The sequence below is a fragment of the Sceloporus occidentalis genome, unplaced genomic scaffold (assembly GCF_023333645.1).
Source record: "Sceloporus occidentalis isolate IW3139 unplaced genomic scaffold, rSceOcc1.0.p SCAF_26, whole genome shotgun sequence".
NCBI lineage: Eukaryota > Metazoa > Chordata > Lepidosauria > Squamata > Phrynosomatidae > Sceloporus > Sceloporus occidentalis.
The window spans coordinates 7,683,883-7,702,070 of NW_028317006.1; the positions used below are offsets into that span (position 1 = coordinate 7,683,883).

Sequence of the window (18,188 nt, forward strand, 5' to 3'; positions counted from 1 at the left end):
GAGCGTTTCTGTGGGAATCTTTGCCCGTTTATCCAATAGAGTATTTATGAGGTCAGGCACTAATAATGAAGGCCTGACTCGCAATCTCTGTTCCAGTTCATCCCAAAGGTGTTCGATGGGGTTGAGGTCAGGACTCTGTGTGGCCGGTCAAGTTCTTCCAAACCAAACTCATCCAACCATGACTTTATGGGCCTTGCTTTGTGCACAGTCATACTGTAATAGAGAAGGGCCTTCCCTAAACTGTTCCCACAAAGTTGGAAGCATAGCATTGTCCAAAATGTCTTGGTGTGCTGAAGAAGGTATACCAAGCCATTTGGACAATTCACCAGCCCATTCCTATTATCATAGGTAGAGTGCTGAGACAGCATTATCACTTGAGGGGTGTCAACAGAGCTGTCACAGCACTATTTTAACACAGCTTTCAGTGTGGAGTATTCTTGCCTGGGGTGTAATTTTGTCTAGGACCACCACTGTCTGAGGTTCTGCAATGTCAAGACATTGGCCTAAAATATATGGTTGTAAAGATTCTGTAGGACCAGTCCAACACACCACAACAACACAGCATTTCCCATGGATCCCACTGCTAGGTCCACCAGTCCATCATCATTCATATCCATCTCTCCATGGATGCTGCTGCCAAAGTAAGCCAGTCCAGGGGCCAGCTCTGCGGCAGCGATGCGCTGCAAGGAGAGATAGGAAAGAAAAACGTAAAGATTAACAGGTTTACTATTATAACACATGTAAATTTTTAAAATTATTATAGGAAGTATTAACCTATTGAAGAAAGTAAGTGGATTACCTTGATGTGATACTTCATTTAACAAAAATCATGAGGAAGGATCAAATGGGACAACAATAGGGCACAGTGGAAAGAGTATATACATTTGAGTAAAGAAACATTTGGAGATTGCTTTTTAAAGAATTGGTTCTGTAACATTATAAAGAGTGGGTCTGCTTCTTCACAACGCAAAGTTTTTCACAAACCTTATAAAGAGCCCTTCCAAAACATGAATTACCTGTTTATGTCTCTTCAGAATGCTCTTTTTCATACCATGGAAAATATATATCGCTCCCTTGTTGTCATCTTCTAAAGGCGCCCCAATCACAACATCATTGTATGAGTCTTGGTTGAGATCTGGCACAGCAGCAATGGATGATCCAAAACGTGAGTTCTGGGAGCTATCCCAGTCTCGCAAGACTCCATCGGGGGTAAACCGTTTCTAGAATGAATGTAGTACTATAAACATATATGCCTCAAATACTGACTTACACACTTTCCAAAAAATAGTAGGGTGTCATTATGCTATCAATAATGTAGGCTCCAGAATCTAACATTTATAAGAAGTCTACTTTTCTGATCAGTTTCTAGAAAGGGTGGGTAGGGTAGCTGGTAGCTTCTAGGCTAAAATTTGGACTTTGGAATTCCATAAACTAAAAAAAGAAATCAAAGGACTCTCATAATTTGCATTTATGCTTATTTTATGACAATGCGTTGCCTTTCGGGCAGGATTTTTATTTTAGAAGCTGTCTGCTTTCTACCTGCAGCTGGGTATGTAGGTTATGAGTACAATATATAAACACAGAAACATAAACAGTCCTTGGTATTGTCTTAGATTCAGGATTGCTTTATACCTATCCCATGCATGTTTAAATTCCCTCACTGTATTAGCTTCTACCACCTCTGATGAGAGGCTTTTCCATTTATCTGCCACCCTCTCAGTAAAGTAAAATTTATTTTCATTACATTGTAGTCAAACCTCGGACTATATGAGCAAATACTCACCTCTTTCAGACCATACATATATACTCGGCCCCTCTCTCGTCCATCACTGAAGAACATTGGTGCGCCAACCAACAATACATCTGTTATTCCATCACCGTCTACATCCACTGAGTCCACTACACCACCAAAATATGATCCAATCTAGAAGGGAGGACATGAGCCACACATAACTTTATTCTCATTCTGCCCAGACTGCGTTGTTTAGCATGTCATCCCCATTGAGAGCTACTAGGGATACATGAAAATCAGGTTTCAATTTGGAATAATAACCAATGATTTAATTTTGAATACACTGGATCTAGTTTATTTTTTTATTGTGAAATGTTGCATAATAGTTTAAACCCGCCTTGGATTTGCTGTTGATGTAACAAGTAAACTGTGGTAGTTTGGAACAATGTGCTTACATTGTTATGTAAATGCCAGCTATATTTCCACTGGTAAGAACACCGCAGGCTGTGTGACTAACTCCAGGTCAACCTGTCGTGTATGTGAAGCTCACCTCATAGGAAAGATAGTAGTAGGGAAAGACAAAAGGACATCTGAAGGAAAAATAGAGAGAGTGGCACAAAAAGAGAAATCTGAGCAGAAAAATAAGTAACAACTATATATGATCAAGAACCGGTAAAAGGAGAGCAATGAGAAGCTATAGAAAGACATCAAGATAAAAACAAGACATACCGACAGCAGTAGGATTGCACATTTATTCACTAAACTGTTACTTTGTAACAGTTGCTGTGAACTGGAATAGTTGAACCTACCAGGTTCACTGTTGGCTGAAGAAAATACGTTGATTATACATAAATCTGGTGAAACAACATTGTAGAAATCTCACAGATGTAACTACGGTATGTGTTTACACAGCGCCAAGGGCAGGTCCTTCATAGTGAAGTATGATAGTCAGTGAGTTGAAATGTTCAATTGCACCTTGATGTACTTTCTTGATTGTTTAGTGAATAAACACCCCTAAATGTTGCTGCACTGTATTTTTTCAAGTGTTTTTGCATGAAAATCACAATCTAAGACAAATAAGTATGTATTCCACGGGTCTTGGAGAAATTACATAGGAGAGACACCAAAGAGTAAAATTGTCAAAAAAGAAGAATCCATGTTGGCCAAGTGATAAACCAAAGAGAAAGAAGAAAAGCATTGTATGACAGATGTGCTCTCAATAACCCTAAAACATAGATGACCAATTTTCCTTGTTGACAAATAAATAACCAATATGGGGTCAGCTCACTCTATATTGCTTATTTTTGTTGGCCAAAGGCACTAGGCATATCATAATGACCTTGTTTGGTCATAATAAAAGAAAACAAATGTAAACATATTTCAACTCAAACTAGTCTTGGTTTTGTTTTGCATTATTTGCAAACACAATTTTGAAATTCACATGCCCCTCAGCCCATGATCAACCTCAGCTCGCCTCCAGGTACCTGCTCTCCCCGTAATGCTTGGTGGATAATCAGGTTGTCCATGCCGTGCATGCTGAAGAGAATCACTTTCCCTGTATGGTTGAACCGTGGAGCCCCAGCTACATAGAGTCTGCCATGCTGGGATGTCATCACAGAGGTGACCGTGTAACCTGCAAAGCAGAAGTAGGTTATGGACCAACATACATTACTTTTCAAACATTTCCCACACAACCCCTATAGAACAGAGCAATGAACAAATAAAGCAACACAGAACAAGAAGAGCTTTACAGAATCTAGATTTTCTTTAACCTCCTTGTATATATTTTTAAAAGGCAAATTACTTTGGAATAAAGTTCATCTCATGTTAGTCTTGATTTATGAACCATATTAAATGTTCTGAACCACAGCATAATAGGAACTTAATGTTCTATCCCTAACCCTTCATTTCAATGAAATACATTAACAACGCCACTCTTTTAGAATTGCTCATAAGAACGCTGTTCTAAGAATCTTTCTCATCCTCACAGTGTGAGCCGAATACTTGTTGTTTAGGTGGTTTTACATAATTATACACCAAAAAAGTTAAAACTGTCAATTATTTAAACAGTAAATATCCAACCTTCACTCTGTTTACTTAATACCGGCATATACCCCACTTCCTATTCCTTCCCGTTATTAACTGTTTGTTCCTTATAGGTATGTATATTAAATTTGATCCTGCTAGAATTCAACAGATAAAGGGTTACACATAGGTGAGAAATACTAGAGATTATATGTAGAAGTCGGCTGAGAATCTGAATGCATATCTTGGCTCGTGGATGCTGGCTGTACGCCTTCCAAAACAATATTGTACAAGCTGGAAGTATGGGAGTAAGACAATCCTAAATCCAGGAGTAGGTCTCACACTTCCCGCAGCAGCCAGTATTAGGTCTGTGGTGTGGTAAGCAGCCTCAGGCAGAGGGCCAGGCTACATTTCCACTGGACCCAAAGAAATTAGATCCATCCTGAATCTTGTGGATATAAAACACTTATTTTTTCCCCCCACAATTTTCCAAGTAAGTTTCCAAGACATAGATCGGTATTTAGAACTGGGCACTAACCCACAAATTGCCCGAGGACCAGTACACTGCGAACTTGGTACTAATAACTTATTGTCACATGTATTATATAACAACACACCGAATAAGCACACCAACTATAACCCATAATATAAATATATGCATTGGCAGTGCGAAAGAAAATCTGGTCTCTTACTTAGGCAAAGTGTTAAAAATAGTAACTCCAAAATACTTCTTGTCTGCTGAAAGAATAATGTATTCAAAGCAGAGCCACAATACATTACTCATTTGTCTATTAATGTCTGTCTTACTCATGATGAATGTTGTTCATAGGGTTGCCAGATGGAGTATACAAAAATACTAGACAAGAAACAGTCTGGCAGCGCAATTTATGCATATACCTGTCTGCTCAAAATGTTTTCCCGGACAAAACCTCCTATTACTGGATATTATTAATCCATAGCTATATCTCTGTGGGATGTTTTATATGAATAATCCATGAAAAAACAAATAGCTTTAAATAGAATGATACATCGATGCATTTATATTTCTTTGAATTCCCAGTAATAATGATGTGTTCCTTACTCTGTATAACATTAATAAAACTATATACTGTATTTGCTCGATTATAAGATGACCCTGATTATAAGACAACCCCCCAAAATCTGAATATTAACTTAGGAAAAAAAGAAAAAGCCTGAATATAAGACGACCCTAAAGGAAAAAAGTTTTACCAGTAAATGTTAATTCATGTAAACTATTTTTTTAAATAAAAGCTATGATTGAGAAAAATATTTTTTTTGTTTTTATTTCCTTGTATTTTCCAACTTGTCCCCCAGTTACGCACATCTGCCCCCAGGCTTGCCACACCAATATGGCACTGTGGCCCATGATATGCCTTTTAACCCTCTATATGCCACTGTGCCCCATGGTATGCCTTTTGACCCCCTATGTGCCACTCTGCCTGCAGAAATGCCTTATACCCCTATATCCCATTCTGGCATTTAGGGGGTTAAAATGCATATTATGGGGCAGAGTGGCATATAGGGAGGTATAAGGCATTCCAGGAGGCAGAGTGGCATTAAGGGAGTTAAAAGGCATTGTATAGAGCACTCTGCCTCCAGAAATGCCTTATACCCCTATATGCCACTCTGGCATTTAGGGGGTTAAAAGGCATATTATGGGGCAGAGTGGCATATAGGGAGGTATAAGGCATTTCAGGAGGCAGAGTGCTCTATTAAATGCCCCCTTAACGCCACTCTGCCTCCTGAAATGCCTTATACCTCCCTATATGCCACTCTGCCCCATAATATGCCTTTTAACCCCCTAAGTGCCAGAGTGGCATATAGGGGTATAAGGCATTCCAGAAATGCCCTATGCCCCCATTTAACACACACACTTACCGGTGCTTCCAATTTCCTGCTGTATTGCCAGGGCAGCGGGTTGACGTCTCCTTCTGCTGCAGTCGGAAGGAGGTGGAGTTGGCAGCGGGGGTTGTCTGAGTCCGTCGCGGATACCTTCCCCGGCTGTCTGAGATCAGAGTTCCCGGCACCGGTGCGGGGAACTCTGATCTCTGACAGTCGGGGAAGGTATCCGCGACGGACTCAGACAACCCCCGCTCCTAGCCACACCTCCTTCCGACTGCAGCGGACGTTGTCTACGCGGATCGCATAGACGTCAACCTGCTGCCCCAGCAATACAGCAGGAAGCACCGGTAAGTGTGTGTATGTGTGTGTGTGGGGGGGGGGAGACAGGAGGATCCAGGTCCCCTGCAGCGGTGCGGGGGATCTGGATCTTAGTCTCATAATCAGACCTCTATTTGAGGTCTGATTAGAAGACGACCCCGATTAGAAGACGAGGGGTATTTTTCAGAGCATTTGCTCTGAAAAAAACCTCGTCTTATAATCGAGCAAATACGGTATATTATAACTGCTATAACAATTAGTGTTCTTTCCTTCTTCTTAAACAACCATGTTACAGAACACTAGTGGTCGGCAACTACAATCACCATCACTTTGTCTTTCCCATTGTAACCCATTTAAACATCCTTTCATTACCAAGGTAAGCTGCGTGGTTCTTCAGCTCATCAGGGAACTCTTTCAGGTAAGACTCCCTCCGTGGTATCACTTTTCCACCGCTGGTCTCCTTAAGAACAGCTCCATTCCAGTCATATGCTCCTACGGCACCTACTATTATCCCATCCTTCAAATGACATTGTTTTGGTTAATACAATTGTTTTAGTGGTAGTTTTTGTACACATGGTGCAAGATAATTGATCAGATTGTTCTGTGCAAGGTATTTTTTAAGCTTTTACATGCAAATTGTTTTGCTCAGTCAAATAAGTACTTAAAAATAAAGGAAATCTAGTAGGAAACCAAGAGTGATGAGCTTCACACGAAGGTAGATGTGATATCTGGTAGTTTGCAGTTAAACGCATATATAGATGGTTGTATAAGGTAAGTATATATTTTGATTATTAGTGGCAAAGGTTTTGGTTAAGAGGTATGTTACTCAACGTGGTTGGAACAGGTTCTGTGAAATGAATGGTGTAATCAACAATACATCCCCTTCATGGCACCATAATCACTAGTGGGTCTACCACAGGAGTTTATTCGTTGGGTGTTAGATCATTTCTTGTCTCAGTCATTTTAAATGTCCCAAATAACTTTTCCAAACTTTCTTAAAAATGCCATGCCAAAAATCAACATGCCAATCAGAGATGGATGCTGACAGTTTTGACATCTTCTTTTACATAACCACATTCAAATATGGCAATAATAATGGTCTAAGGTAAAAAAATTGTCAATGGGCCAAACGTTTTTTTAACATGCCAACAAATTATATGCAGTTCTTTATGTTGTTCGTAGTTAATTATGCATTCATTATGTTGGCATGTACTAGATACATTTTTGTAAGACTTATTTATTTTACCACCCTTAATGCTGAACATTATTTTGTAATAAAGGCATATATTCTGTTCAGACAGATAATGTGTAGACAACCCAGTCACTACACATGCTATCAACAAACGTTTATTTTCCTAGTTTGTTAATAGCTGTTCAGCTGCAAAGCGTGATATGCTGTTTATTTGAGGATGGTGGTATTAGCAAGAAGACTATTAATTAACAAATTGTTAGTACCTGTTTCTGACTACTTGGTATTTACAATTAATTACTTGGTTGTGTCTCTTACCTCCACCGCATGCAGTGAGAAACCAGCCTGTGACATCTCCAATCCAAAGGATGTCTCATTCTTACTTGTTCCTGCAATTATTATAAGAAAACAATCTAAATTACAAAAGTACAAGCATTAATAAAGTCACAGGCCAATTTAGTACCAATTGGATACTGAAATTGCTAATCAAGGAGAGTCTAGTATCTTTGTAAAAACAGCTAGAGCATTGTACTAGACAACATACCTCCTTCAAGGCTAAATATCCTTTCCCCAAGGGCATCCACAATGTCTTTCAGCGCAGCCTCATCTGTTACTTTAAAAAAATGCTTGTCATCAGGGTCACTGGCAATGAACTTTATTTCATTCAAGAAAGCTTCAGGATTAATCCCTCGTCTGTTGTAATAACCCAGAACCTGAGGAAACAGTAGATAACAGAGTGACATACACTGCAGAACACATTAAACTTAGCCTGTCCCTTGACATGGAGCTTTTATTTGCTCTGGTGGGGCTAACTCTTATGAATAACTTATTGGGGGCTTTGTAGCACAAAATACTCTACATAGATCAATTGAAGGAAAATGGTGGCTGTTCTGATGAAGTTTTCTTGTGTGTTGGGATCGATCCAGCTGGACAGTTGGAGGCATCCATGGCACGTATGCCAAACATCATTGTACTGAAGGCAGTAAAAGATGGACCTTTACCTGTTCCTTATGATATCAGAGGTTACACCGTTCCCTACCGAAGGGCCTTGCTGTGAAGAACTCACCGCCACTGCATAGCGTGTAATGTTGTCCCTTTCACTGCTCTCTATCACTCTGTCCAAGTCTGGGCTGTCGTGTGACTCTCCATCTGTAATAACAATCATCACTTTCTTGGCTCCTTTTCTTCCACCATGCTGGAAAGCCTCTGAGCTGCAAAAACACTCACATATTACCTGGAGACACCTAAGAGGATGCACGAAATCCGTAGAGAACATATAATTCTGATAATTATAAGTTATTATAAAACTCTGTTTTACCCTTAAGCAGCGTACATATACAAATGGCCATGTTAATCTCTGTCTGTGCATGCGCTCCCCGTCCTCACCGTGCTTTCTCAATTCCCAGAGCGGTACGTGTTTCAGTACCCCCTCTTTGCTCAATGCGTTTTGCTGCCTCTACCACTTCATTCACTGAGCGAAAGTCGTTGAGATGGAACTCATGTACCACATCCTCTCCATACTGCAGCACTCCAACCTGTCAGGAGAAGCAACCACCTTGAGGTTGACTTGGGATAAAAGCCTTCTGAGGTGAAAACCTCAACAGTAGGATATGCTACATAAATGCTACCTGTATCTGCCCAGGGCCAACAAAGAATTTCTGTAAGATGCTGATGAGGAAACTCTGAACCTCTACCCAAGGGTAGATACTGTTGGACCCATCCAGCACAATGACAATATCCATAAAAGTTGGGCATCCTGGAATGGGAAGTTTAAAATATGTATTAGGAAATGTCTAGTAATAATCAAAGGACAAAAACTGAAAAAATATGTAAAACATCCTATGTTATTATTACAATCATCAGCTTTAAAATAAGATTCAATACAACAGCATGAGTATCATATCACTATCCTCAAACACTGACAAAACACAGCCATTTGTATCATGGTCTTCATCCCTGAAAACCATTAAGATTAAATATCTACCATGAATGGGTCAGCATCTGTTTTTCCATAAAATAAAGCGTTATTTGACTTTTCTTAACAATGAAACAACATAATTCAAATCCAGACATGAGCAGTTAAAGCTTTGTTGTCAAGCTATGCAAAAAAACAGCCCCTGAGCTCACTTGTATTTTTAAACATTACATAGATCTTACTCACTCTGTAGAGCCGGGGCCACTATTCTAGAGAAGCGGAAGTTGGAGTTGACTCTGGAGCACATTCCTGTGGTGTAATAAGAGCTTCCACATTCATGGGACCAGAGAGGGCTGCAAGCCTAGGGAAGGACAGTTGAACATACTGAAATGAATATACGAGGGATGACTGAAAGAGGAGAGCATAGTTTGAGTGAAGATGGTTTATAATTCTCAAGAGAATGGGTTATTCAAAAAGGAAAATAGATACTGCTCTGTAAAGAGAGACCAGGACGTGCTGTATTCTGATTATGGACCCATAAGGATAGGGCATCTCATGCATGAAGAGAACAATTTATAACATGAGGAGTTAACAAAATCTACAACATGGAGATAACGGGTGTCTTGCATGCAGCAGATAGATTGAGTTGAAGAAAGGGAAGATATGATGCAAATGCGACACTGAGAACATAGGGTGTACATGTTACAGGGATCATATGATGTCTTTACAAAAATTATACAGACAAATAAGTAGAAAGAGAAAATGATACAGGTGCCGTACAGAGTGAATAGTAAAAGAATGAACATTTTGGCAAGAACATGATAAGCACTGACCATCTATTTATCAGATGTGACCTTACCACAAAGCTATTGTCCTTAGGGTTTGTGATTAAACTCATTCCCAAGCGCATGTTATCCTTCCTTTCTGATACATTGGACAGCGTCACCCTGCCTGAGAAACTGCAAGTTACCACATGGAAAGGCCTTTTGGGCCCTTCAGAAAGACCAGATGGATCTTTAAGTCACAACAGAGTCCCAATGGAACAATCATACGACTTACCACCGAAACGGAAAATGCAAATGCCAGTTAAGGTAGCTGCCTAACTTAGGACATGGAAACTTCAACTGAGGAGGACTTTATTATAAAACAGAACCAGACAAAGGGAGGGTGAATACAAATAGCTGATGCACGAGCTGTCTTTTTCATGTGGACTTTATGGACTAACTATGCTTTACCATTAAGCACATCATAAATACTTGATGGTCAAGAATATGGCAAACAAAAGATAAAAACAAGTGTGTTCTTCATTCTAAAGTCCATCAGATTCTTTTTTATGTAACATGCTACATCATTTTACAGTCCCCTTATATACAGCTGAAAACTGTTATTGATGTACTTCATCATTAACCCCTTCGTGACAAAGGCTGATTTTACTTTTTGTACCCTTCGTGACAATGGCCGTTTTAACATTTCTGCGCTGCTCGTGTTTAGCTGTAATTTTCTTCTTTCCCGTTTACTGAACCCACACACATTATATATTGTTTTTTTCAGGACAAGAAGGGCTTTCTTTAGATGACATTGTTTTGATTGTATCATATTATTTACTATTAAAAAAAGTATAAAATATGGTGAAAAATTTAGAAAAAAATGACTGTTTCTAACTTTTAGTTGGAAAATCTTTTACTCATCTATAAAAGGTAATGAAAAAACCTGCTAAATAGATTCTACTATTTGTCCTGAGTTTAGAAATACCCAATGTTTTTATGTTTTTTTGCTTTTTTCTACACATTATGGGGCAATAAGTACAGGTAGCGTCTTGCTATTTCGGTTATATTTGAAGCCGGCCAATGTAATTTACCCCATCAAGTCATATATTTTTAAAAACTAGACAACCCAGGGTATTCCAAATGCTAGTATTTTAACCCTTTCCAAGCACTAATTCTACCATTAGCCTTTGTCAAACTTTATGGTAGTAATTTTTTTTGCATTTGTTTTTTCACACACATTTTACTTTAGGTATGAATAAACAGGTTCTGGTATATGTCAGTATCAAAACAATATGATATTTTTGAAAAAACCTCTTTAGATTCCCCGAAAGAAGCCAATGTTATGTTTTCTTTCAGCATTTTAAGAAAACGAAATACATTGTACATTTTATTTTTTAAATGCTGCCATAAAAAAATTTGTATTGACCTGTATTATGTTGATGTATGGTTATTATATTTACTGGTAGGTGGATCATTTCTGGAGTAAAGCTATGTGCCTGTTTTATTTTATGAACTATTGTCCATAAATGTACTGTATGTATAAGGTAAGGTCTTGCTTGCAAAACATTTTAAAGAGGGAATTGTAGAAGTATTTACCTGATTGTTTTTTGACCATCAGCCATTTTTCTGATGGGCACTTTTTTGATGAGCACTCCAGGACTAGGCCCTGGTCTGTCTTTGCACTTCCATATCTACTTTTGACAATTTTTCAAAGGGTTACCAGATTTTTGTTCAAGTTTCAATGTTACCTGTTCTGTTCTTTTTGATAATAATCCTCACCTGTTGTCTCTGTTAGTCAATTTGTTATGTTACATACTACTTGTTATGTCCAGTCTACCCATTGTACAGCGCTACGGAATTTGATGGCGCTATATAAAACAATGAATAATAATAATAATAATAATGATAATAACTGTTGGCACGTACTGTAATATTTATTTTTTAGGCCACAACAACACAGCCTAGATTTTTCAGGGACCCAAGACAGGGATTTGTCGCTTACCAATTCCAAGTTTGGTGCAGTCACTGGTTGTGTCATTGGTGACGGAGCATTTGTATATGTCTCCTGTCCTCTGCGCTCCATTCATTTCAAAGGGCGCTCCCACCACCAACCTGTTAAGCAGAACATAACACATGGATATCCACCCAAAACTGTTTATCTGTTAACTGTTTATCTGAAATCAATAAGACATGTTATAATGGTTGGTTGTTGGACATCTAAGGCAGGGCCGGCCTTTGGGGTTTGCGACCTGTGCAACTGCACAGGGCTCAACCGCCAAGAGGGCGCTTCTGCCTCTTCTGCGGGAGTCTAAGAGTCAAGTAAATGGGAAAAGGAGAGAGATAAAGCTGGTATGTTGCCAAGTACTGTAAGTCCCAAAAGAATTTCACATGGAAAAAAGCAGGTATATGCATAACAATACCCTAAATGTGCTATGTATCTCTAAATAATTTGTAGTGTCTTCAGGGTTCTAAGAAATATATGAGCAAGGATTCTCCTACTTAAATTATGTTTAATACCTACATTCAGTGATTAATATGGTCTTTGTAAGAGATGGTCTTCTACTATTTTCTTGCCCACTGAACAAAGCTATAGATAAAAGGCAGGTCCCATAAAAAAAAAACCTTAAGCATTAAACAGACATAAGAATAGTTTTGAGGAAAATTATTTCTAATTTGTAAATGTTATTTTAAACTTACTTTATTTGTAGACCTGGGTGCTGTCAACCATCACATTTGACATTAGGATTCTACTCCCAGCTGTTAAAGTATAGGTACCTACAACATCATAGTGGTTGTATTAAAGTAGGAGCCACAGGGTAAATTAATCCATGGATTAAATATACACTATATGGACAAAAGTATTGGGACACCTTGCCATTACACCAACAGGGACTTTTATGACTTTGCATTCTAAATACATAGACATTAATATGTAGTTGTTCCCCCTTTTGCAACTATAAGAGATTTCACTCTTCTGGGAAGGCTTTCCACAAAATTTTGGAGTGTTTCTGTGAGAAGCAAATTGTCACATAAACACTATGACAATTGTGTGCCACAAACGTGGTTTCCATTTGTCACAGGATCACTTTTCAGTGGCCACTATGGTAACCTTAGATCACACTGTGGCACCCCCCATTATCACCCCAGTAGCGCCCCCCTCGTCATTACCCCGTCTGGTGCCTCCCCTCATCACTTATACAGGAGTATTGCTGGCACATGTCTGACCCAGGACAGGGACCTCAACCACTGCCTCCCCCAGACCTACCAACCTGAAGAAGACTTTCTTCTCTGCTGCTCAAATTTTTATGCTCCTTAGCACTTCATACAGAAACCATACCAGGGACACCTATGCAGACCTTGAATTGTACAACTGGGCTGATGGGGTGAATGGTACTTATTGAAGTGGCTCAGGTCTTCCATCCCCCCACAGTCACTCTAGGTCAGAATAAGCCATCACACTGATGATGGTAGAGATAGTCATTCCTTCAAATCTCGTACCATCATGGACTTTAGGATGTGCACACTCTTCTGCTTATCAAAGGGTTAAAGACTCATATAGGACTCTTTAGGAGCATAGCGATGAAAACAATATTTGAAAGACCATATGTCACTGGCTATAAAAAAGCCAGCCAATACCTTATTAGAAACTGGCTGACATCTATGGAAAGATTTGCAATAGGCATAGGCACCTGCATGTGCCATAAGAAGTAATGACTACATTCTACACGCTATAGCATAGACGTTCACTCACAGGCATATTGGTTCACATGTAGCTCTGTCTGGAAAGGAAATTAAACAGGATTCAGAACAATGAAGAAGCCGGTCACATGATGGCTTTCATCTCACTAGGCATACAGTCTTCAGAATCATCATTCCATTGCACCTATATTATTACAGTAATGGACTGAATAGTTCTCATTTGCCATTAAAGTTTACGTTTCTATTGTTTTAAAAACTAATATGTGAGAACACGTATTACTTTCATTATTAGGATATAATAAATTCCATAATTTGTGATAGAAAACCTAAAGTTGTTTTACTCAGGATAACTTTGCGCCACTAATCCCTCGTCCTCTCAATAAATTAATACTTTTTTTACACTACTAGTGCATGACCCTGTGCAGTGGTTACATTTTGTCATAGCATACAGAAATATTAATTGACAATAACGCTGTGCCTTTTCATCTTCTTTGTTACGCCGTTCATGGAGAACATTAAGCAAGTTGAAGAATGGCAACATTATATTCTCTATAATTTCTAGCTTCCATATCTTTTGTCTGTCCCTGTCCAGTAATTTAGAAGTTAAAGACTGGCTAAGAAGGATGTTATATAATTCAGAGTAGACACAGAAGGACTGGGATTCTGTCCATAAGTCTGAGAGAATTGTAGGCAGAAGCCAAAATGTATTCAGCAAAACCATATGCTATAAATGCGAGAAGCCTACCCATATGTGCATGGGTGTGGAGCACCTACCTTTAAGCTGAAAAATACACAATACAGAGCAGAATAGTCACAGCTCACAAACTGGCAAATTAGGTACCCAAACAAAATACATAACACCCTATGTGAATCCTATTCCTGGTCCTGAAAGACTCAGCACTTCATGCTGTGCACATGTGGCCTCAATGGTGATGGGGACATTCCAGAGCGACAGACAGAAGGAGAAACCTTCTAACATCTGGGTAAAGGGCTACGAGCCAGGAAAAAATAAGCAGAAGTATTACCAAGAACCGAGACAGACTTAGGAAACTATCATTAGAGGGCTGTTCACTTTCCATTCCTTTGTGCCTTCACCAAGTAAGAATGAGCGCAATAAAGCTGATGATTGATGTGTGATCAAGGCACATGGTGACACAATGAACTTATGACAACCTTAGGCAACATCACAGTGATATATCACATTCACTGAATATTTGTATTTTCAATTAACAAAAAGTAACTAATTCTACAAGTGTAACCCAGAAAAAGCATGTAAAATACAAACTATGTATCATGTTGGCACATTTGAACGAAATGTTGTTCTTTTCAGAAGGCTATAACAGGTATTTATCAATCTCTAGTTAAGATTGAAATTGCAAGATCCTCAACCTGCACTTGTAGTTTACACTACAAAGATGCTCCGTATTTTTATGCAATGAATCCCAAGATATCTTCATGCCTAATTCTAAGGAGCACCAGTATGTTAGTTGCCATTCTCTGTCAGGTTGCACCCCATATTAAAAGTAAAACATTACAGAGATCTATGTGAGAAGCCAAAACCTAGGGTACTTACCAGACCACCAAAGATGAAAACCAATCAAGTCCTTGCAAATGGGGAAAAGTTTTGAAAAGAGTGAACATATAACAAAATATTTCTGGATAAAATTGCATCTATAGGAGAGGGGCTACTGGATCATATTATGTGCAAGGATAAGAGGGGATGTCTGATGGCAATGTGAGTAGAAGAAGGTCAGGCTACCAGATGGGAAAAGAAAAGGAGATTAAAATGTGCATGTTGGTACGATGATGGGAACATACACTAGTAAAGACCATCATTTCTCTTTTTCACATAGCACATGGATAATCATATCTTCTCTGACTGAAGGAAATCACATAGGCACATGAATTGGTATTATTGTGTGAACCATTACCTCTTCTCCTTTGGTGCATAGTCACTTACTTTGGCCAAGATATTTCTTTACATCACTTATGTTTCCTGAAGGCTGCATGGAATTGGCACTTCTTACAGTCATGACACTTGGTGCTTCAAGAAGATTGCATAAGATGAACTCATTGCTGATTCATTTTCTGGTATGAGAAATGTCCCTTAGGTCAACATTAAGATACCGGAAAGGCGTGACAGATGCGAGACTGCATTTTTACTTTACAGTAAGAGGGTCCCTTAGCAGTGACTCAAACGATTCATCTGACTACACTGGCCTAGGGGACATGACTAATCATTCATCATAAGGAACTTTTCCAGATATGACAATTCTCTAGTATCTAGACGCTCCCTTTTCCTTACATCATTTCTAAAACCCTTGATCTTTTTTTTAATATGTCCAAAGATCATGATTCTTAATCCGTCCTAGGTCTTGTCTTAGATTCGGGGTAGGCATATGCCTGCCCCATGCATGTTTCAATTCCTTCACTGTATTACCCTCTAACACTTCTGCTGGGAGGCTGTTCTACTACTATCTCAATAGAGTAAAACTTCCTTATATTACATCTATGCCCAGGACCCTCCAGGTTTAACTATGTTCTAACATTTTTCTTTCATTAAATTAAACAGAGGTATGTAAAGTATACATGCTTTCCTTCACTCAATGTTTTATATTGAATTATAATAAAAAATATTTTGGCTTATGGAACCTTCATGGAAGCAGGATGTGCCAAACTTGCAAAATCTTTTCCTATCAACAGAAAAACTGTATAAGCTACACATACTATCTGACAATTATGACTTACAATATCAGGAATAAAGACTTTGTAAATTACATTTGAATTTAGTTTTTCATGGCTAAAACACACTTATAATACATGTTCTCAAATAATTCAAACAAAAACAACAGTATATAAAGAGCTTGCGAGCGGGGCCCTCATAAGCCCACCACTCTTGCCAGGAACTTTGTGTAAAAGTACCATAAGGCTAGATGGCAAGCTCACTGGTAAGGTTCTCAAGGTATTACAATAATGAATTCGATAGGGTCTGATTGAATGATTTAGTTCTCTTGTAATACACAAACGGTGACAAGTATTTCCTATTTGCAGACATATTTAACTAGTAAGTAGTATCTTGCACAATTTGAAACCAGGAATAGGATTTGCAAGGGGTTATAGAGCAACAAGGCTGATGCGGCCGGCAAGCGCTACTTTAATTTTTATTAAATTTAAAAACAGAAAGTATTAAAGTAGCGCCGGCCGGTCACATCAGCACCCAACGGCCGTGTGCGATGGCCGCCTAGTGATGGGCGCAGTGTGAGGGGTGAAAGCTCCGCCCCCTCGCACAGACCTTTCACCCCTCACGCTGCTCCCATCACTATACGGCCATCAGATTGTTGGAAATCGAATCTAAACGGCCGCTGCGTACTTTTAATACTTTATTTATTTATTTTTAATATGCCAAGCCGATCCGGGATATTAAATAAAAAAAAAAAGGATTAAAGTAGCCCTGGCCGGCGGCATCAGCACGCATCGGCCGTTTAGATTTACATTTCCAGCAATCTGATGGGCGCCTAGTGATGATGAGACTGAGAGCAGGTGAGGGGTGAAAGCTCCGCCCCCTCGCACTCAGACTGCTGGAGCACCGGATGTCGGGTCAGTGACATCCTGTCAGCATAGAGAACGGCAGTCTGCAGCTACCAGAGGACGGAGGTCAGGATGAAAAAGCCCCAAAGTGGAAGAAGTAGAAGGTCAGTAAACTAATTTTTTATTTTTTAAAAACAAAAACAATCGGTATGTGTGTGTATGTAAGTGTGTCCGTGGGGGACAAACAACATAATGCAGAAATCTCTGTGTCTGTATGTGTTCACAAGTTCAGCTCCCCAGTGCCACCTCTGTCCCCTTTCAGCCCCCCCAAGTCATTGCTGTCCCAATTTAGTCCCCCATGTAATCTCTGTCCCCAATCAGCCCCTGTCCCCATTCAGCTCCCCAGTGTCACCTCTGTCCCCATTCAGGAGGCAGAGTGCCCCATGATATGCCTTTTAACCCCCTATATGCCACTCTGCCTTGATAAATGCCTTTTAACCCCCTATATACCACTCTGTCTCTATAAATGCCTTTTAACCCCCTATATGCCACCCTGCCTGCAGAAATGCCTTATACCCCCTATACGCCACTCTGTCCTATGATATGCCTTTTAACCCCCTATATTGCATAGTGGCGTATAGGGGTATAAGGCATTTCTGGAGGCAGAGGGACATATAGGGGGTTAAAAGGCATATCAGGGGGCAGAGTTGCAAGCCTGGGGCAGATGTGCATAACTGGGGGGGGGCAGGTTGGCAAATAAAAGGAAATAAAAACAAAAATGTAGATAGTGAGAAGGGGGGTAGAGGGGAGTAGATTGGGTTGGGGGGGCCTTAACATATTCTCGCACCGGGGCCCTGAGGCTTCTGGTTACGCCCCTGATTTAGTAATTAGTAATTTGCCAAACATGTGTCCTGAGATGGAAATGCTGTCCATTCATGTCCATAGTTTTGTGTCATACAACAGCACATTGCTGTCAAAGATAAAATCCATCAAGACATCTGTGGGTTTTGAGGTTAATTACAATAATGTAAAAAAGTTGAAATCTCTTGCAAGATCCCCTTGGAGGATTGTAGTTAGTCTACCTTCCAGTGGAAATGACTTACCTTGTTTATTAAAGATATGTTTTCCATGTGTAATTCCAATGTATACTCA

At 39.4% G+C, this 18,188-nt stretch overlaps 1 protein-coding gene across 1 annotated transcript in view; it reads right to left on the reverse strand.

Annotated features, from left to right (window-relative positions):
• The window catches only part of LOC149300100 (integrin alpha-11-like), a 41,556-nt gene that overhangs the window by 11,652 nt on the left and 11,716 nt on the right, over window positions 1–18,188 (reverse strand). Inside the window, exons 3-15 of the mRNA XM_089485549.1 lie at window positions 11,812–11,921; window positions 9,902–9,993; window positions 9,289–9,403; window positions 8,756–8,883; window positions 8,514–8,662; window positions 8,194–8,338; window positions 7,672–7,840; window positions 7,446–7,516; window positions 6,311–6,455; window positions 3,217–3,365; window positions 1,784–1,924; window positions 1,017–1,220; window positions 550–680 (exon numbers count right to left, since the gene is read on the reverse strand). Coding sequence (XP_089341675.1) covers window positions 550–680; window positions 1,017–1,220; window positions 1,784–1,924; window positions 3,217–3,365; window positions 6,311–6,455; window positions 7,446–7,516; window positions 7,672–7,840; window positions 8,194–8,338; window positions 8,514–8,662; window positions 8,756–8,883; window positions 9,289–9,403; window positions 9,902–9,993; window positions 11,812–11,921 — 1,749 coding nt within the window. The remainder of the gene's footprint in view (window positions 1–549; window positions 681–1,016; window positions 1,221–1,783; window positions 1,925–3,216; window positions 3,366–6,310; window positions 6,456–7,445; window positions 7,517–7,671; window positions 7,841–8,193; window positions 8,339–8,513; window positions 8,663–8,755; window positions 8,884–9,288; window positions 9,404–9,901; window positions 9,994–11,811; window positions 11,922–18,188) is intronic.